At 35.4% G+C, this 22674-nt stretch overlaps 1 protein-coding gene and 1 pseudogene across 1 annotated transcript; both read right to left on the bottom strand.

Annotated features, from left to right (window-relative positions):
• Positions 1 to 396: 396 nt before the first annotated feature.
• Positions 397 to 2958, bottom strand: LOC109018744 (annotated as a pseudogene).
• Positions 2959 to 5591: 2633 nt separating this feature from the next.
• Positions 5592 to 9372, bottom strand: LOC109018743 (triacylglycerol lipase OBL1-like). Its single transcript, XM_035685836.1, has 5 exons — positions 9058 to 9372; positions 8739 to 8935; positions 8590 to 8623; positions 6477 to 7103; positions 5592 to 6063 (listed from the first exon to the last, which is right to left on the bottom strand). Exons 1-5 carry the CDS (start codon positions 9365 to 9367, stop codon positions 6041 to 6043), a joined length of 1191 nt encoding a protein of 396 aa, XP_035541729.1. The 5' UTR covers positions 9368 to 9372; the 3' UTR covers positions 5592 to 6040.
• Between the last annotated feature and the right edge of the window lie 13302 nt (positions 9373 to 22674).

Here is a 22674-nt window from a genome sequence, read left to right as displayed (position 1 = left end):
CTTTTTGAAAAGTTAAATTAATAATTCATTCACTTAGCCTATCAGCCAAGTAGGGAATGGAAGTTCGGGAGACCCACAGCTTAGCCCTATATTTCTTGAGTTAAAAGTACAATGACTCGTCTATGATCTATAATACCATTCTTGCAAGTTGTAGACATGGTGACTATATATAATGCCTGATATTGATTCATGAAATGCTCCGAAAGGAAAATATTTAGTTCACAAGCCAATTATTTTGATAAATGTATTTCTTTTCACACTAAATTGAATGGAAAAAAGGAAATAACATTGCAATTTAAATCCTAAAAAGAGTTGTTGGTTGCCCTCAAAGAAACCCTAAAGCCTTTATGTAAGCTAATGTGATTTCTTTGGTAAACCAACTTTGGAATTTCAATGCTAAAGTGAGTTCTGGAGGTCTAGTAAGGATCCAGATCGAGTGACGTTAACATAATCTTGAGGACTATGCGCTGCTAAATCAGGAATTCTCAATCCGAACACTATACATTTTCATCAACCAACTTTCTTTGTAGTCTGAATCTCTGATATATGGGATTATGAAACTTCGGATCATCTCCAAAACAGCATTTAGGTACTTAGGTATTATCCATAATAGTGAGAAGTAGCTCTTATTTGGCTCCTCCAATAAAACCTAGATTCCAAAATTAAGGATGCAGTATGTTAGTGCTATTGTTCCACATCTAAAAATTGATTGTTTTATATGCTTGAAAGAGAGTGAAAGAGACAATGATCTCCTAGAATTCCTAAGTATGCTACCTTATTTTGTAATTACATTCCCAATTACTTTCAAACTAAATGCTTAAGATGTTATCACGTTAGCACATTTACTTTTACTAACTTTCCATATTTCAGTAAACGATATGTGAGAAAGTGTCAACTATTTAATTGAAAAAATGGTTAAATATTATATATATCATTAGTTGTGACATGCATGATGCACAATTGATTCTATAGTAATTTTGAATATAATCTTTTTCGGTTACTAGTTGCAAAGGATAATGTGACTATTTCAAAGAGTCATATATGATCAAGAAAGAGATCGTACTAATATTGACCTTCCCGTTGTAGTACACATTGTAGTAGAGGACAGGAGATAAGGTCAAAGAATATACTGTCATCGTTATAAGGGACCCTAGCTACCATGTCATTGCCGTAAACATATCTCAGATACCTCACATCATTCTTCTTCAACTTTTCCATCATGTAATTCCCAAACTGCTCGTTCCAACCCTTGGTTGCCTAAATGTATACACTCCTTCCAACTTATCTAACAACCATGCCTCCTCATGCATGGCTGGAATGGTCACAAATAGAATTGCCAATGCCCCACCTAAGCTATGTCTTGTTAATATGAATTTAGCTCTCTCGTTCTTCTTCAATATTTCTCTTAGCTTGCTTCTTACTTCATAGTAAGCAAATTGTTGTTGGGGATCACTTCCTTTCTCTTTTTCTTTTTCCCAGCCTTTGTCCTTCTGCAAGCCTAGAGCTTTCATAAAGCCATTATGGGTCTTTCCCACGCCTTCAAGCCCAATCCACGACAAGTCCACATATATCCCAATTGCAATTGGATCAAATGGATCAGTGCCCCTAAACCCAACCACGATTAGGTTAGGGTTATTCTAAATTTCCCAAAAAGAAGAGAAATAGTATTGTATTATTGCTTCAAAAATAATATTTTCCATTTTAAATTAGACAACAAGTTAGTCATAGTTGTTTTTCGATTTTCCCATGAAACATAATTTAACCACAAAATTTCAAGTTTGAGCCATACATTTCACATGGGGAGGCAATGGAAAGCATACTTATAATACTAGTTGAGATCTTTTTCAATTGTTTGATCGAATGCATAAGGAAATAGACACAATATTAAATGCCTATGTGGGGTCCATGTTGTCTTAAAATCATATATGAATAACATTAAATGATGTAAAACTCACATGATGTATCTAATTCTCTCTATAATTGGAGATCATTTCTATTCACTTAGTACAAAGTATTTTCTAACTTCCCAAAACTTGTTTTCCAACTAATTATACCAATTGGCTCATGCAACTCATAAACTTACTTCGAGGGAGAAAGGGCAAGTGATTCCTTGACTGCATAATCTTAAAGAATCTTCTCATGTTTTCTTGTCATGCAAGGAGAATTTTGAGTGTCATTATGATCAAACATGAAAAGCTTTAAATAAACTTTAAAAGAATAGGATAAATAGAAGGAATGGACTCCTTAATGGTGCAAGATTGGTGAAATGATCCATCATTGATTAACTAATAATATTTATTGGGGAGACTTTGTCTCGGACGATGACGAGAAGAAAGAGACGACGGCATGCGCGGGGATCGCTTCGGCCACGTGAACATACGAAGATTGAGAAAAAGAACAAGTATCTGCTGTTGTCGTGACGCAAGGGCTAGGTAGCTAGCTTTACACGAGTACACCCAATGGAAAGTTGCCATCTCAGTTATACATTAGTTTGAGAAAAGAATAATATTAGATACAATCGTAGAATCTGCAAGTAGCGTACAATCACTTTAAAAAAGAGTGGTATCTATTATTAAATTATTATTTTTTTATGTAGATCTCATATTTACTCAATTTTTTCAAAAAAAATTATATAACATCTACACACTCTACTACTGTAAATACATTTCTCTCAAGAAAAACCATGAGAACAGGGGCAGACCTACGTTGATGGGATTCCCCCTGCCCCCAACTTTTCGTGCTATCTCCTTATACTTCCCCTTGAGGCTGCGAAGCTCGTCCGGCATGTGTTTTTTTATCTTCTTCCTTCTTGGGTCCCGCTTGCATGTTTCGGGACGCCACTTGCTCGGTGTCACTGGCCTCCCCAACCTCTTGGTCATTTTGGGGTTTCTTAAGTTCCACGTTCTCGTTGCGGAGCATCTCCACCTCACCAATTAGTCTTGTCACCCACTCCTCCATGGCTTATAGCCCTGCTTCCATGGTGTCTCTAATGTTTCTCTTGAGTTGTATGGAATGGGTTGTCACAAGCATAAGAAGGACACACATGGTCTATTACGATCCCACAGACAACACGACTGTTAACGTCGTGTTTCACACACCCTTGGGCGAGGCTCCAACAACTCAAGTCTTCCACAACTGGCCCTGCACATAGAAAAATGTAATGCAGCTTGGAAGAGGTGGTCTCGAGGTCGGGTAACCTCTGATAACAAAGTCAGTCAATCACTTGGAATGTAGCAAATAAGTAAGGAAGTCTAGTGATCAGAGAGAGTTTCCTCATACCTGAGATCAACTTTTTATACTAAGCAAATCATGCCTGTTAGTAGGAGGTCCATGCGATGGGCGGTGGTGATCACGACGGAGCACTAAGAAAGAGAGAGAGAGAGAGCAGTGTGTGAGGGAGAGGGATGAAGAGAGATAGTGGGGTAGTTCAGCGTGGGCTTATCGAGAGGGATGGAGGTCTTGCATGGTGGTGCAACCTAGGACAGAGGGGCTGAGCAGCTTGCGGAGGAGCCGTGTTAGACAGAAAGGAACGGTGCTCTATTTCAGGTGTATGAGAACATGGTATATCTTGTCTCGGTGGAAGGAGCTGCACGGTGGCTAACTGGTGGTTGGGCAATGAATGGAGATGGGTGGTTCAAGGTGGTCTGGTGCAGTGATGCTAAAGACGTGATCCAAGGTTGCAACTCGATTGTTTTCATGGTGGTTTTGAGTGGAGGGAGGGCTCACGGTGTGGTGGAGAGGTGGGCTACAGAGGTGCAACTGGGTGGGCTGTTGGTGATGTGGATGCGCGGGTTGCTGCGGCATGGGGATTCTTGGTGGTGGAGCTACATTAAGGTGGTGTAGGAAGGTTGGTCTGGGTGAATGGGTTTGGTTTCCAGGGTGGTTCATGACAGAAGGAGCGGAAGTGGTTTCCAACGTTGTTGCTCATGTTCTAGTCATGGCTTGGTGAAGGAAATCGTGAAGGTTGAGTTGCTTGGGGAGGAAATCTTGTGTAGAAAAAAAAATGTGTGTGGCGGCAGCCCTAGGTTCTGGAGGAAGAAGATAAGGGTGCAGGGGCGACGGTCACTAGTTTTTGCCATGTTTGATGGGCTCTTCATGGACGTAGAAACGTGGAGAAGGAACGTGGAGGCTGAGGGTGGTGTAGTTGCAGAGTGCTTGATGGTAAATTTATGGAGAAGATGCGGCAACCCTAGCTTGTGGGAATTTATATGTGCAAGAGAGATTATAAATGCATATATATAGATGATTGGAAACCCCTAGAGAAAAAAAAAAGTGAGGAAGAAACGTGCATGCAGAAGGAACGGTCATGCATGTTGTTGGGGGCCGATACAAGATCTCATGGGCTTGGGCTTTTGGCCCATGTTTTGTGGTGAACAAAAAGAAAATAACAAATGGGCTCTTCCCTGAGTTTTGGGCCTCGACTCATCCATAAAATATATATATACTTGTTCCACAAATTTTCATGGCCCATAAAAAAAGATTTTCCATCCGACCCAAAAAAAATTTAAAGAAATTAATAAAATTACCAAGACAGCCTTTTCCTCGATTGCGAATTGTCCATTTAGTTCCATTTCCCCTTGTTTTTCTATTTCATGCACTATAATGTTTGTTTTGAGACATTTGTTAATGTCTCTTGCCCGTTCCTATTGTACATTTAATGTTAGTTAATTTCATATTGCTCATAACAAAAGCAAAAAGATACAAGGGGAAAATATGTTCCTTTGGAATAATATATCCCTCCCAATATAATCTAATGCAATAAGGGTTAGTGCACTTGACTAATATTGTATCTATTTTTGCTAAAAACACAATTTGGACAATGCAGCAAATCCTCGCCTGAACTCATGCCTACTTGCCCCCATTGATTGAGCGGATGTACTTCCCATCCCACCATCCAATTTCTATCAATGAAACTAATCTAAAGCCTCTCTTGCAAACATTCAAACCTTTCCAAGCTTCCAGGCCATTACATAATTCAAAAAGCCATAATAACTAAATCATTGAAACCTACTTGCTCAAAGATAAAAGATTAAATTCACAATCTTGATCATGAGCATCTGCGTGGGGATACCCACAGTGGTGGCCATGGGTCTCTATCACTCTATTGAGGCATAACATCATGTTGTGTAGTAGGTCTTTGTAGAGCTCATGGTCATGCCATGGATCTCAATGTACACTCATGTCATCATGACTTGGGTCTATGCATGAAGAATAAGTAGAAGATGATGAGAAGGACGAGATGAAGAAAAAGAGATTTAGAAAAGGAGAGAGAGGCATGAAGAATAAAAGAGAGGAAAGGAAGGATGTAAATAGGAGGGGAAATTGAGGGTAAGGGGAAAAACATGTAGAGTTTTTTGTTTATATTCTTGTAGAGGGCGGGCAGGTAGGACACTCCCAGCCACCCACCTGCTTTTTGAAAAGTTAAATTAACAATTCATTTACATAGCTTATTGGGCAGGTAAGGCATGGAAGTTTGGGTGACCCACTGCCTAGCCCTATATTTCTTGAGTTATAAGTACAATGACTCGTCTGTGATCTATAATACCATTCCTGCAAGTTGTAAACATGGTGACTATATATAATGCCTGATCTTGATTCATGAAATGCTCTGAAAGGAAAATATTTAGTTCACAAGCCAATTATTTTGATAAATATCATTCTTGTCTCTCTAAACTGAAAGGAAAAAAGAAAATGACATTGCAATTTAAATCCTAAAAAGAGTTGTTGGTTGCCCACAAAGAAACCCTAAAGCCTTTATATAAGCTATTGTGATTTCTTTGGTGAGCTAACTTAGGAATTTCTATGCTAAAGTGAGTTCTGGAGGTCTTTAGGGAAGGATCCCAACCGAGTGATGTTAACATAATCTTGAGGACTGTGTGCTGCTAATCCGGGAATTATCAATCCCAACACTCTATACATTTTCATCAACCAACTTTCTTTGTAGTCCGAACCTCTGATATATGGGATTATGAAACTTCGGATCAGCTCCAAAACAGCATTTAGGTACTTCGGTATTACCCATAATAGTGAGAAGTAGTTCTTATTTGGCTCCTCCCATAAAACCTGGATTCCAAAATTAAGGATGCAGTATGTTAGTGCTATTGTTCTACATCTAAAATTTTATTGTTTTACATGCCTGAAAGAGAGTGAAAGAGACAATGATCTCCTAGAATTCCTACGTGTGCTACCTTATTTTGTAATTACATTCCCAATTACTTTCAAACTAAATGTTTAAGATGTTATCACATTAGCACATTTACTTTTACTAACTTTTCATATTTCGGTAAACGAAATGGAGAAAGTCTCAACTATTTAATCGAAAAAATGGTTAAATATTATATATATCATTAGTTGTGACATGCATGATGCACAATTGATTCTATAGTAATTTTGAATATAATCTTTTTCGGTTACTAGTTGCAAAGGATAATGTGACTATTTCAAAGAGTCATATATGATCAAGAAAGAGATCGTACTAATATTGACCTTCCCGTTGTAGTACACATTGTAGTAGAGGACGGGAGAGAAATGGTCAAAGAATATACCGTCATCGTCATAAGGCACCCTAGGCACCAAGTCATTGCAGTAAACATATCTCAGATACCTCACATCATTCTTCTTCAACTTTTCCTTCATGTAATCCCCAAACTGCTCGTTTCCAACCCTTGGTTGCCCAAATGTATACACTCCCTCCAACTTATCTAACAACCATGCCTCCTCATGCATGGCTAGAATGGTCACAAATAGAATTGCCAATGCCCCACCCAAGCTGTGTCCTGTTAATATGAATTTAGCTCTCTCATTCTTCTTCAATATTTCTTTTAGCTTGCTTCTTACTTCATAGTAAGCAAATTGTTGTTGCAGATCACTTCCTTTCTCTATTTCTTTTGGCCAGCCTTTGTCCTTCTGCAACCCTAGAGCTTTCATAAAGCCACTGTGGGCCTTTCCCACGCCTTCAAGCTCAATCCAAGACAAGTCCACATCTATCCCAATTGCAATTGGATCAAATGGATGGGTGCCTCTAAACCCAACCACGATTAGGTTAGGGTTATTCTTTGTATCTTGGAACATGATAGCTTGAGTTGAAGGTTGTCCTTGAAAATCTGTCAACCATTTTATTTTTAGAATTGTATGCTTTCTAAATTTCCCAAAAAGAAGAGAAATACTATTGTATTATTGCTCCAAAACTAATATTTTCCAGTTTAAATTAGACAACAAGTTAGTCATAGTTGTTTTTCGATTTTCCATGACATAATTTAAGCACAAAATTTCAAGTTTGAGCCCTACATTTCACATGGGGAGGCAACAGAAAGCATACTTATAATACTAGTTGAGATCTTTTTCAATTGTTTGACCAAATTAGAGAGTTTGTCGCATAAGGAAATAGTCACAATATTAAATGCCTATGAGGGTTCCATGTTGTCCAAAAATAATATATGAATAACATAAATGTTGTAAAACTCACATGATTTATCTAATTCTCTCTATAATTGGAGATGATTTCTATTCACTTAGTACAAAGTATTTTCTAACTTCCCAAAACTTGTTTTCCAACTAATTGTACCAATTGGCTCATGCAACTCATAAACTTACTTCGAGGGAGAAAGGGCAAGTGATTCCTTGACTGCATAATCTTAAAAACGCTTCTCTTGTTTTCTTAGCATGCAATGAGAATTTTGAGTGTCATTATGATCAAACATGAAAAGCCTTAAATAAACTTTAAAAGAATAGGATAAATAAATTGAATGGACTCCTTAATGGTGCAAGATTGGTGAAATGATCCATCATTGATTATTTTAGAAAATAATATTTCTTCACTTTTAGAAATGGGGAGAACTCTTAGATCCAATTTAAAATTAGATGAATTAGGATTTATGTACTAATATACTCACAACCTTTTTCACAATTTAAATGAAGCGCGCTCATATAAATTTAAAATGAGTAATGCTAGATACAGTCCTAGGGTATGCAACTGCAATATTTTAAATTTCGTTTCAGTGATCATTACAATTTTAGTACTGGAACAGAATATTTCAGTACAAGTACATTCACGTGTTCCGTTTCAAGATTAACTATATTATATATAGATATTTATATGTATACACAAACTAACAACTAATAAAATAAATACATGTATATATATGTATGTGTGTATCATGCATGTGTGTGTATATATATGGAAGATCAATTGACGATTTATAAAACAAATATATGTTGAAAAAATCATAAACTTGAGTTGAGACACAAAAAAGAATGAAAAAAAATAAAATAATAGATAATTTATTAAAAATAATGATATTTAAAAAAAAAAAAAAAAGAGAGAGAGAGACAGAGAGAGAATGAATGGACATATTTAAAATAAAAAAAATAAAATTATATAAATGCATTTTTTATTCTAGAATTAATTAAATACCCTAGATTTAACATTTACAAAACTGACATCCAAGCATAAGATTTACAAAACTGACATTAAAACAATCCGAAATGGAATAGGGCCTGAAAAATGGCCAGAATTTGACCGGAATTGATGAAACGGGCAGGAATTTAGAAGGAAACAGAATGAGAAGGTGTAGTGTACTGGATACGTACCATTCCAGAAGTTGTAGAACCCTAAGTATTCCATCTGAGCAAAAATTGGAGAGACAATGAGTGAGAGAGAGAGAGAGAGAGAGAGAATCATATAAGGAGAAACTTAAACAGATGTATATTTTTTCATATTAATATAATATTATACGTACGTTCCAGTGATCTCTGATTATGGTATGAACAAATTCTGCATTTTCGTATGACAATTTAGAAGCCATCATTGCAAGCGAAGCATTATATTTTATGTGATCATCTTGTCTAATGCTTTTGTCTAACTCTACTCTTCCATCAAGACATCCCACCACAGATGTGAACGTTGCCGATGATGGATCAGGCAGCACCACCTCTCCTTCATAAATTAATCCAACCCATGATCAGTTTCAGGAATTTAGCAAATCAGAAGTACTGTTTAATCCATTAATGATTCATAGAACTATAAAAAATGGGAAAAGAATAATGTAAGATTAAAACCTGTAAAGAACTTAAAAAACAGCTTGAGAAATCCTCCGTTTCTTAAGAGAAGATTCAGCCACAACTCCAGCATATTCCCTATCAGAACCAGAGGTTTTCCATAGAGAAGGAGCAGTTTCTGCACGAGAAGGGAGTTGAAGATGTACCATCGGCGCCAAAAATCTGCCTCTAGAGATTCCGTGCAGTCGAGGAATCCACTTGTTTCTGAGTAGTCGGAGAAAAGGAGAAAGCGAACAAGATCATAGAAGCTCGCCTCTTCTGGCTTAAGCAGCAGAAAATGGTCACAGAATTGTCTCTCGTTTGGCGCCATGACTCGGAAGCAATGAAGAAGATGATATATATATATATATATTGAAGAATTTATTGGGGAGACTTTGTCTCCGACGATGACAAGAATAAAGAGACGACGGCACGCGCGGGGACCCACTTTGGCCATATCTTACTTTCGGCTCTTATTTTCCAAATTACATTATAGCGTCTTATTGTCCAAAGAAATCACGTCTTTCTGTCAAGAAAATGTGTACTGTGTTTTTAGGAGATCGAGTAAGTACATCATGCATGCATCCCGCCCACGCCTACCATGAAAACACTCCCCGTGACTCGTTCAGCCCAGTTTCTTTGCTTAAAGAAACGCTTCATCTTCGAAATCTTCTCCTTAAAATTCCAAATTTTAACATATTGATGACATGATTAGCATCTAATGATTAGTATAGAAGAAAGCTGATAATCCGGTAATAAAACAATAAGTGTAATATCGATCAAATGATTTAAAAATTGATTAATAATTTGAACCCTCGGAACTGTTAGCTAAAAGTAATATTGGCCAGAAAGTTAATTGGAAACCTCCAACCTCTCTTGATCCTAAATTAATTGAGTTATTCTTTTTTTTTTCTTTTTTTATGGAAACAGACTTCATTTCATTCAATAAATTGAAATTACAACTGTGACTTATCAATACAGGAAAATCCAGACTATAAGCCAACTAACGCATCTGCTCTGGGGCATCCCCATGCACACACATTATGGCGGATATTGTCTTTACTTCTCACTAACTCTCTCTAAAAAGATAAAGTGTTCTGTAAAAACAAAGATGGAAACTCCCTTCCATCCTCCTAAGGAGGAGGAGTATAGGACACTGCTGCTACGAACACTAAGTCCAATAGCCTATTTCATCTTTATGAATAACTAAACAACACATAAACTACAAGACAAAACACAACTAAAACAACATAACCACAAGCACATTCGCATCTAATATAGGGTCAAAAGTATATATAGAAGAAAGATTATAATCCGATAACAAAACTAAAATAGTCTAATATCGATTAAATGATTTAAAATTATGGGATATACTCCAATTATAACATGGCTTATATAATATAGTCTATGGTAATATCAAAATTGATTATTAATTTAAACCATCGGTATTGTTAGCTAAAAGTAATGGAAAGGTGAAAACTAATTCCAACCTCTATTGATATTAAATTAATTGAGTTATTCTATTCTTAAACAGAATATATGTAGAACACATCATCTACAATATCATTTCAATGATCAGATCTGATTTGTAATATTCAAATTTTAATATTTATGATCTTCAAAATCAAATTATGTCAAGTAGTATTTTTTTTGTGTACAGACGTACACAAAGAATTGAAAATAGAATTTTTAAAATTAATTATCCTCTGAGTCTTTCAAAATTTAATTGTCGTGACACCTATTTTATAATTCTCACAAATTCAAATCCCAAATCCTTAATTAAAACAAATCCAATCAAGAATCTCGATCAAGCCACAAAAAAATTGAGAAAAAAAAATTGCTAGAACTTCTAATCAGTTGATTTTTTTATATGTAAAAACATAAATTTTAAGGATATTTTTTTTATTATTATGTTAAAACTGTTACTAAACATTTTTCAATTCAACTAAATTCCATAAATTTCAATCTTATATTTCTCCTTCAACATATCCTATAATCACCTAGGATTAGAGAATTGACTGACATTGAAGGTCTGCACGTTGGTTTTGACTTTCTGAAAGCAGATCAAAACGTTGTCAAGAAAGTAACAATCCAATAATTCAACTGAAATGAACTGATCAACCTTAAATTGTTAGGTACATGCATGGTGCTTTAAAAACGTGCTTCATATGTATGAAAAACTTAAACGCACATATATACATATAATATTGTTTAACTCAAGGTTTCAAGTTTCATATAATTATATATCTATGTATGAATTTTGATGATAACAAATAAATTTAAGCATAAATGAGTCTCAAGTTCAAGTTGTCTACACAATGAAGTCAAAGCACATCAACAAATAAAGCATGAGCAAGAAAGGGAACAAGCTTACAAATAAAGCTCTTAGAGTAATTTTGTACATCTCTTGACATATTTGAATATTAATATTTTCTCATAAATCATCAAATTACATTTTTCACATGTGATTGTTTTGTTTCAAGCTTTTCAAAAGTGGTTGATGCTATTTTTGACATATGCAAAAGGTAAATAATTTTATTTGAAAATTTTAAAAAGTAAATAGTGCTCCTTAATTTTGTCATATGTGAAAAGTAAAAAATTTGATTTGAAATTCTTGAAAAGTGATTAATGCTCTTTTTGACATATGTAAAAGGAAGATGATTTAGTTAGAAAATTTTGAAAAGTAAATCATGCTCATTTTTTCATATGCAAAAAGTAAAAGATTAGGTTTGAAAATTTTGAAAAGTGAATGATGTTTTTGATAATTGTAAAAATGAGAAACTTTTATTTGAAAATTTTGAAAAGTGAGTGTTGCTTCTTTTTGACTTGTGAATTTTTGTAAATTTGAAAATGAAGTCACATATGCCTATATATAGCTCAATTGAGATCTTCAAATTTAGAACAAAAGAACACATCATTGCAAGTTTTACAACATCCATTCAAAGTTTTCAATCTCTCTTCTCTAAGCATTGAGCCTTAAACTTTGTTCATTTTGAGAGAGATATAATTTTGTGTTGTATTGTTCTTATTCCACTCATTAAGGAGTATTTTCTGATAACCTACCCACTATCAGCTCTTGTATTAGTAAAAGAGTGTGTATAACCCTTGTGAGTGTAGAAGGTGTTGTACAAAGGGAATAGACGTTGAATCACCACGTGTAAGGTTATTGCAAGTGTAAAGGATGTTCTATACGAATTCTTTGTAGCGGTACTGCTTAAAGGTGTAATAAGTTTCTATTTCCACTTGAATGAGATTGGATAGTGAATTTGGGAATCTTCAAGGGGTAGCTTGAGGCGAGAACATAGGTAGTGTGGCTAAACCTTGTTAAAATACTGAGTTTGTGTCCTCTTACCCTCACTCTTTATATTTACTGTCGCTTCGTATTTTGTTCATATTTTATATTGTGTATTTAATTTATAATTGTAAATTTTTAAATACAACTCAATTCATCCCCTCTTGTGTTAATCATCTGGGCAACAAATATATATATATATATATATATATGTCCACAAAATGTTAGAGACTAAAATTGGGCAGAACCAATTGAAATCGTTCGAATGGAACTTTTTTTTTTAGACGAACCGATTTCGTCTCAATACATTGTTCGAATGGAATATTTCTTTGTTTGAACCGACACGTCCATTCGAACAATATGAAATATTCATTCCAACAAAGGACCATATCTGATCCTAATCGAACGAACAAAGTGTTCGAACAGAATTTTTGCGTTCAAACTAATAAATTTTTCAAATGACTTTTGTTCGAATATAAATTATGTCTATTCTAACAGAAATTTTATTTTTGAAAATTATATCATTTCGAACGGGATTTTGCATATTAATATTGTTCAAACAAATATTTTATAGTTCAAACGTCCGTATTTCTCGGTTGTCGTTCGAATAGGTTAGTTTTTGTTCAAATGAGTCTGTTTTTATTCGAATGGAGTTATAAATGGTAATTTACCATTCGAACTGGTTATTTACAGTTCAAACGATATTAATAAGACATATTAGAATTTAATTAAAAATACTATACTAATATTACAATAATTATAATTCAAACATTAATTATTCAAATGTTTTGAAACATCATAATATAAAGGAAACTAAAGAAAAAATAAATTTTAAGACTATGGTGGTGGCATAGAGTTTTGGGATCAGCTATGTATGCTACTAGTTTCAAAAGCAGATCATGCCTGTTGCTAGGAGTTACAGGTTCCTCGTACTGTTCATTTTTTCAAAACCTTTAAATGCCGCATGTCTTTGTAATAGCCCCATTAATGTGACGTGGCTCTGCGATGGCATCATTAATGGGGTGTGTCGTTTGGGAGGCAGAACTATTAATGCAGCATGGTTTCCAACCTTCTCCTTTTGGTCTGCCTTCCTCCTGGTCCGTTCATGCTTTCTCTGTCAGTAGATCTTTGGACCTCCGTGTATCATGCCTGCTGTGTGGGAGGGCGCTCGATGACTAGACATTATCCAACGAACCTTAGATCAACTTGTCTCATCCCCTGCTGCTCCCTCCCTCCTACAGGTCACATACAAGGGATTCTCAACAGACGATTACGGTGGAAATTTTATCATGATTTAACCCTGTGTTCCCCCCATGGTCGGGTACTCTATTTAGGTTTTCTACTGTCTGGGAAGCTCCTCTGGGTTGGCTACCCCTGACAACATCCTTCCATGATGGGCTCACCTTTTCATCACATCTTTTCAAACTCATTAATGAAGTGGTTTCAGGTGGTCTTTCGTGTGGATGTCGCTTCGTGAGCCGCATTTTCTGAGACCGAAGCGGCGAGTACTCTAGTTTTGACGACTTATGAGAGTCTAACTGTCACCTTCTTTTATAAATCATGGGAGCAGGCCCTGACTTGCTCCAACAAGGTAGCCCTATATCCTTCTATGTTCTCGTGCGGCCTGAGATTGCCATTTCCTCGCCCCATTTGCGACCTTCTGGACCACCTTGGTTTGGCCCCTTCTCAGTTGCACCCGAATGCTTGGCGATTATCGATTTGCTGTAGCATTATCTAGCGGCGAGTTTTGTTGGAATCCTACCTAGACGACACAGACCTTACCAGCAGCAAGTTTCTTCTTACCCATAGAATGTTGCACTTGAAGGGGAATGTGTGCAACTTCAAGGCATCCCAAGCCCTGGTGACATTGGAGTAACGGTACGACAAGGTAAAAGACTGGTCCCCCAAGTTCTTCTTTATTTCTGGCTGTGGATGGGAGCTTCCACTGGGCCAAGTGAATTGCCAAGAGTTTTCCATACGGACAGATTGGGGAAAGGTTTCGAAGGATAAGGCTGTGCATCTGCTAGCTACCCCTTATGAATTGACACGTTTCGCGATCGTGCAAGAATGGGTGCAGAAACAACCCGACGACATTCGTTCTGAGGTCCTTTTTTTCGAGGAGAGTCTAGATAGCTCTCTGGTTCCCTTAGGGCACCTTCCTTCTAGTCATAGGCCGATGGTTATGCGGCCACAAGTTGTTTTGTCCCAAAAGCGTTCCTTAGACCTTCCTACTCCGATTAAAGGGAAGAAAGCACGTCGAGGGGATGCTCAGGCTAAGGACAGACCTCTTCTCGGGGTCTAGGACCCTTTGATGCAAGAAATGGCTACTTTGGAAGCTAGCCATCTTATTATTGAGGCGGCCCCATCGCTGGTCTTATTGGGTGAACCGGCAGGAAGTTCCCCCGCGGTGCCCCTTCATATGATGATTGGTAAGGCACCCAAGGTTGAAGCTGAAATGGGCCACCTCCTCAAAAGTATTTTTGCATCTTCCCCTCCAGGGGAGGGGCAGCATTCTTCTTATTGGATCTCTCCCCCTTCCTCGTCTCACTCCGCCGTTGGGAGTCACTCTCAAGGCGGCCGACAAGAGAGAGGAAGCTTCTTTGAACAACCGAGCCGAGGCAGAATGTTGCACAGGAGGTCAACCTCCTTCAGTTGTCGAAATTCTTGGGAGCCCAGTGGGTCTCGTTGTAGACTCTTTTGTTCAGGCCGATGAGGGTCTGAAAAGTCCGGTCGTCAACCCGCTTGCTCAGGTAGAGCCTTTCACCGGCGACAATTTTATGGGTGATGCCAGTGGTGAGGGTCTGAACGGGAAGCCACCCACTCAGTCTGAATATCCAGTTGCTGCGATCGGCCTCTCCTCGGGGCACTCAAGTGAGGACCCCACCGCTCCTCCCGAGGTTTCTGGGGAGCTTCCTGAATTTGCCAATCTTACAAAGGCCCTTCCTTCCTTGTCTCAGCTGGCCATGGAAGGAAGCTGGGAGGAAGCTATTGGTCGGGTTGTCGAATGCATGTCGTCTTCCTTCCACGAGGTTTGATTGCTCCTTTTTCTCATTTTATTTTTTTCTTCATACCTCCTCTTTTTTTCTTAGTATTGCTTTTACGTCATCAGAGCACTTCTCAGCTCACGGCCTTTATCGTGGATGATCAGGAGGTAGCCACTCAGGAGATTTTGGAGCGTGCTCATAGCCACAGGGAAGAGAAGGAATAGCTGAAGTCTGAACTTGAGAAGACGAGGCTCGACTTGTCGGGTGAGCACAAGAGGTTGAAGAAGGTGGAGTGTCTTCACCAAAAGCATAAGCAGAAGTGGGAAGAGGAGAAGACCCAACTGGAGCAACTCAGTCAAAGTCTCCAGGTTGACCTGTCTCGAGAGTGAGAGGAGAATAGGAAGTTGCAAGAAGAGATTGACCAGTTGGAGCAGTTGCACACGAATCTCCATGATGCTAACCTCTCCGTACACATGCAACTAATGTGGTTCCCGACTCTCTAAGTTCCTCATACTATTCATTTTGTCAAAACCTTTAAATGCAGCAAGTCTCTACGATGGCCCCATTAATATGGCATGGCTCTGCGATGGTGTCATTAATGGGATGTGTCATTTGGGTGGCAGAACCATTAATTCAGTGTGGTTCTCTGACCTTCTCCTCTTAGTTTGCCTTCCTCCTAGTCCGTTCATGCTTTCTCTGTCAGTAGATCAGTGGCCCTCCATGTATCACATCTGCTGTGTGGGTGGGCACTTGATGACTGGACACTATTCGAGGAACCTTAGATCAACGAGTCTCATCCCCTGCTACTCCCTCCCTCCTACAGGTCACGTTCAAAGGATTCTCCCAGTGGGCTAGATTTGTGACTTTGTCCTGGCCAGGCTTGGCTCGGCCTCCTGGGCCGAGGGGGGGAATCCCCTTACACATACCATTTGCGAATACAATGGTGATGAATGACAAATTCAATATCCAAAATAACCACATAAATGCACTTTATACTCAATACATGGTGTATGGCATACTTCAAGAAGTATATATTATTGAACTCTTGGGAAAGAAAACACTAACTCCTATCAAACTATTACCCAATTTGTAATCATCTCTCTAAACTATCAATTTTAGAAACTACCTTTCAAACTATCAAGAAATATGTGACACAACATATTGTCACTCCAATACAACAAATTAGCATTTTTCCCATGAGTGATTTTACCATAATTAGTCCATATGTTTGCCAAAAATTAATAACTTTTTCCAGCACTTCAAGTCATAGCTGACTCCCTGGAAATCTATGGCAACATATAGTACTTACACCCATGAGCGAAATGTATGTCGGAAACACTCTTGTTTCCAACGACTTTTATCCTCGCAAAATGTGCAAAATTTCATCACAAAAAGTGTGCCAACCATGGTTAATTAGGGTAAAAAAAAAAGTAAAAAATTTTCCCTGGCGAGTTTTTTGTTGCTGGAGAAAGTAAGCCAGAATGTTGAGAGTTTTGTTCGAAGATGCCTACTTGCAGTGATTTTATCGTCGCAAGTACGCATTTGCCACCAAAAAATTAATTATGGTCACAAATCTGCCATGATGAAGACCACCATAAATAGATATTTGCGACCAAAAAAATATTTACGACGATTTATGTTCGCCGGAAATAGTCTTTTATGAAATTAAAACAAAAATACTAGTAAAACAGTATCAGAGCCTTATACCTAAAACACAAAAACTGTGAACAATATATTACCAATACACTAAGGTCATAGATTAAAAACAAAATACTAGTAAAATGGTATCACACCTTATACCCTTACCTAAAACACATCAAGAATGTGAACAATAGGTTACAAATACACTAAGCTCATAGATTAATAAACAATAAAAAATAGTACAATAATTGAAATAGAACCGGTAAATCTCAGCCAACCTTTCCATGGTATACTTTTTAACAAGCAACTGGAGATTCAGATTGAGAAAATATTGGAATACAAACAACAATTTCTACATACTTTGAAAAGAAAAGGGAAAAAAAACAAATAACCACAAGTACTAAACCATGGAAAAATGCACTGAATGAGTAAAAGAGTAAAAGGAAAAACTTCTAAGTAAAAAACCAAATGCAGTTGCGTAGAGCTGAAAGCAAAATAATCCTAAAGAGCAGTAAGTATAACACTAAGTAGTTTGGGTTAGCCTAAAAAGTTAGCCTAACACACCCACAGTTCACCTAATAGTTTTCTGCCACTAGACATCGAAGCCACATCCAATAAAGTTAAGATATTAGCTCTAGAATCAGTAGTCGTTAAACCTTATTGAAGCAAAAAAAAAAAAATCAAAAAGTCACATTTGAATGCAACAGACTATCAAATACCTTAGCATTCTCTCCAAATTCTTTCTTAAGGAATTTGATTGAACTAGTATATTACAAATACACTAAAAAAGAATACAAACAGGTACTAATATTGAAATACAAACAACAATTTCTATTTTGTTTGAAAAGAAAGGGAAAAAACAAATAAGTACAAGTACTAAACCATGGAAAAATGCACTAAATGAGTAAAATAGCACCCTTAGCACTGACCCTGAAACACACAAAAACAATTGAAGGAGTTGGAACCTTCCACACTCTCTCTTCCAATGCATGTTCAAATTACTTGTCTTTATTCAAGCCTCAAATCAATGTGTATTCCTACAAACAACAACCAAAGTTCTGCTTGTATCAATCAAAAAGAAAGAAACTAGCAGAAAATAAATTTGATCGAAATGTATCAACCATGATAGTCATTCCCATCTTCAACAAACGTAAAAGGTTTGAATCAAGTTTCAATCTTTGGCTATAATTAATTTTAGCTCAATTTAGGTGTCTCTCTCAATACAAGATTTTGATAAGATGCAATTCCATATCTAGCTATGTGAAAACTTGTCTTCTAAAGGAGATCTTCGTCTCAAAAACACCTGTAGAGATGAGATAAAAACTTGAATCACAAACTTCATTGAATATCGCTCGAAAATTAAACCAAAGACCATTAACATATGCTTAAACAGTTGCGAACTTTGAGGTAAATCATAGAATGATCCTGACATAACACTAACAGAATTAGATATAAATTCCATCCCCAAACTAATAGAACTAGATATGAATTCCATCCCTAGACTGTGATTCACATAACAGAAAAGCAACAATCAAGCATAAGACAATGCTAAAATCGAACACTATGCATGTTTATGGTTTGCAGTACACGCATGCAATAAACAAAAAAGGGACACAAAAAATCAAGGAACTCACCTGCGACACAGTTTATCTTCGCAAAAGATAATGTTTTAGTGACGATATAAAACTCGTAGCTAAAGGTTTGTCTTTAGTGAGAAAAGCTTTAAATTCGTCGTTGATATCACTTTTAACGACTAAAATTATACCATGATTTATATTGGTCACAAATACATAAGTGGGAAAATTTTCCACCAAATGAGAAAGTAATTGTGACAACAATTATAGAATTAACGATGATTGTAATCGTGCTAACAATCTTGCTACAGTTGAGTATTGCCAATGAGTTGTATTTTCTCATAATATTTTTTTAATAGGTAAACTGCATTTTGTCATAAATAATAAGTTTTAGTGAAGATATAATTTTTTGTCTGTTATAGTCTAATAATTGATTTTATGTGACCCAATTTATCTTTGCAAAAGATAATGTTTTAGTTACGATATATAACTCATAGCTAAAGGTTTATCTTCTATGAGAAGAACTTTAAATTTGTCTCTGATATCACTTTAAACGACCAAAATTGTACCATCATTTATATTGGTCGCAAATACATTAGTGGGAGAATTTTCCGCCAATTGAGAAAGTAATTGCAACGATAATTATAGAACTAGCAACGACTATAATCATCACTAATAATCATGTTATAGTAGAGTATTGCCAACGAGTTGTATTTTGTCATAAATAATAAGTTTTAGGGAAGCTATAATTTTTTTGTCAATTATAGTCTAATAATTGGCTTTTTGCTACCCAATTTGCCTTCGCAAAAGGTAATGTTTTAGCGACAATATAAAACTCGTAGCTAAGGGTTTATCCTCGGTGAGAAAAATTTTAAATTCATTGATATTATCACTTTTAACGACCAAAGTTGTATCGTCATTTATATTGGTCGCAAATACATGAGCGAAAAAATTTTCCACCAAATGAGAAAATAATTGAATTCTATCTCTATCTCTTATAAATAGAAAAGTAAAAGTAAAAGAAAATGAGTTTGCCACTTATATGGGACATAAGAGCAATGTATAAAAAGGGTGTGTATGGCCTTTATGAGGGGGGTCATGCACCGCAAAACGTAAACATGGCGAGGAAGAAAAACTACTACTCTCATTGTACATTGAATTAAGGAGAATGGTGGAAAAATATAGTTTCTCTTTCAGTCATTGATAATAACTTAATTATGCATAATTTTATTATTTTAAATAAAGCATTATGATAACTTTGTAGTATTAATTCTTATTATGTTTTTAATAGTCTTGAGATATGTATTTATTGTTTTACAGGATTTAATAAAAAGATAAACTTAATTTGGGCATTAATATAAAAGGAAGAAATGAAAAAATAAATGGAGAAATGCTGACCTGATGATAAGATAAAAGATAAAAGAAAAGAAGCAAACGTGAAAGAGGCGTGATAGGACACTCAAGGAAAGAAAAAAAAAATAGAGATGGCTTGGCAGAGTACGAAATGGAAAGGATTCAAATATATAAATAAGAGGGGGGTCACTCACTTTGCATGCAGAACGAAACCCAGCCAAAAAAATAATGATGCGCCGCAAGAGTATTACGGATTTGAGAGAAGAAAAATTGTGGTTCTACAACTACGTTTACGTTTTATGGTATGTATATTTTATTTTTCTATACTATCTTTTAAATATTATTTTGATGTTTATTTACATTCAAATTTTAGAATTTATTTTTATCAATATGTCTAGCTAATTTTTCAACTAAGTTTGAGGATGAAACCTCATTGATGATTATATAGTAGTATTATTTATGAGAATGATTCTTTTTCCTCAGTTATTTATGTATTCAACGATCTATTGTTCTTGCTCCATATTAATTGATATATAGAGTTCTTGATATGAGTTCAATCATGTTTTTCTCATGATACAGAATAATCTTAATCAATTGAGAGCTTGATTTATAATTTTGTCAAAAATAAAACTTATATCTTTTAAGATTTGTTTTAACATATACAAGTGATGATTTGATTTTATACCTTTGAGCGAACAAGAACGTGCATAGTTTAGATATTTTCTTAAAAAAGGGTTTCAACGATGCTATTTTCCATTATAACAAGATTGAATTCTAGATTATCATGTAGATGTTCAGGAAAAATCAATTTTTATAAATATATTATTATGAATCAATAAGGTGGATTCCAAAATATTAGTTCATTCTCCATTAATAGTTTATTGGTTTTTTAGATTAATTTGCATCTTTAAAATTTATTTTAATTCTTTTATTGTGATTAGTTTATTAAATTAATTATTTCTTACTCTGATTAATTGATTGTTTAGTTCTTAGTTTCTTGTTTATTTTACAACTCATCTTTCTAAACTATACTTTGGTACGATTCGTGCACTTGCGAGTACAATTAAAATCTCACAACAGTCATGCTGCTATCCTTACATTCTAGAAGTAGTGTAAGTGTTATTTTTATTTCAATTAATTATTTTCAATATTATCTTAATGTTTATTTATATTCATATTTTTTAGTTTATTTTCGAGAACATATCTATCTGAATTCTTAACTAAAGTTGCTAATGAAACCTTATTATTATGAGATGTGACTTCTTTCCCAATTGTTTGTGTTCAGTGACTAATTGTTCTTGCTTCATGTCAATTGATATAGATAGAATTGTGGGTATGGGTTCAATCATGATTTCTCGTGATCTTGAATCATCCTAATTAATTGAGAATGATAATATCAAAATTGTGCATAATTTTACTAATTTAAATTAAGAATTATCACAATTATATACGTAGTGTTAATCATTATATTTTTATTAATTTTGAAATAATTATTTTTTCTTATTTAACTTTAAATTTTATTTTAATGAAGTAATTGAAATAATTTATTTTTTCTCATTTATTTTTAAATTTTATTTTAACAAATATAATTGATGATTTGACTTTATTATTTTAAAAGAAAAAGAACGTACCTTAGAATTTTTCTTTAAAAAAGGGTTTTAATGGTATTATATTCCATGATAATGAAAATTGATTTCTAGATTATAATGTAATTGTTAGGAGATGGTAAATTTGTAATTTTTACATGTATACATTTCAATGATGCTTTTAGTTTTAGTTGAGCTCAATTTGTTTGTTAAATCTTTTTCTATGTACAACAAAATGGACAAAAGTTAGATGCATCTTACTAATAGACTTTTTACAACATATGTAGAAAGAGTAAACCAATTTATTAGTATTGCACATGGTCATGCAAACAAACTGGGTAGAATTAGGTGTCCATGTGTTAAGTGTAAGAATGGGTATTATAGAAATATAAATTTGGTGAAAGATCATCTATTCATTAAAGGATTTGATAAGAATTACATGCAATGGATATTTCATGGATAAAATGAAACATGGAATGAAAATCAGGTTCGTGACAATGCTAATGAGAATGAATAGACAGAAAATGTTGACGATGTTGAAGAAATGTTAGATGATATTTACATGGGAACATTTATGGATACTAATATAGAAAAGTCTTCCACTAGCCAAGGTCCCGCATTGCCATAATTGGGAAAGAGAAATTTTGAACGGCTGTGGGAAGACTTTCAATTTCAACTTTATCCAGGTTGTGTGAAGTTTTTAAACTTGGCTTTCATTGTAAGGTTGCTCCATTTTAAAACAATTAATAATTAGAGTAATAGGTCGTTTGACATGTTGATAGGAACCAAGGTGTACCTACACTTAAAGATCCTTTGCAAGTTCCAGATGGGCCAATTACAAGATCAAGGGCCAAGAAGATCAATGAAGCAATGCAAAGATTGGTGCAATCCACTTGGGATGAAGCCAGCAAGAGCCCAACACTCAAGATGGGTCTGAAAGAAGAAGAACCAGTTTTGATCCACTTGATTCAAGTTGTGGAAGACATGACTTAGAGATACGGCCTATTGTTATTGGAGGCTTCCAATTTGGTTAAATGATTTATTTTATTAGTTTAAAATAAGTGGGCTTGAAGATGCTTGGCTCACATGTCTTATTTCTTATGAACTATGTTTTTGGGAAGGCCTTGTATTTTGGCCAAGAGCTTATTTGGAAAGTTACTTTTTAGAAACTAGGGTTTCATCAATTTATTGTAGGGGTTACTGTAGCC

Source organism: Juglans regia, chromosome 15, assembly GCF_001411555.2.
Source record: "Juglans regia cultivar Chandler chromosome 15, Walnut 2.0, whole genome shotgun sequence".
Lineage (NCBI taxonomy): Eukaryota > Viridiplantae > Streptophyta > Magnoliopsida > Fagales > Juglandaceae > Juglans > Juglans regia.
The sequence above is the reverse complement of the archived record's forward strand: the minus strand, read 5'-3'. Positions and strand labels throughout refer to the sequence as shown.

Excerpts from the sequence above, each read along its gene's own strand:
- LOC109018743 (XM_035685836.1), bottom strand. The coding sequence starts at position 9,367 with ATGGCGCCAAACGAGAGACAATTCTGTGACCATTTTCTGCTGCTTAAG. Across the intron at positions 8,624-8,738 it reads TAATCAGAGATCACTGGAAC|ATGGAATACTTAGGGTTCTA; the intron begins GTACGTATAATA and ends ATTTTTGCTCAG. Across the intron at positions 6,064-6,476 it reads CAACGGGAAGGTCAATATTA|GTTTTATGGGAGGAGCCAAA; the intron begins GTACGATCTCTT and ends TTTGGAATCCAG.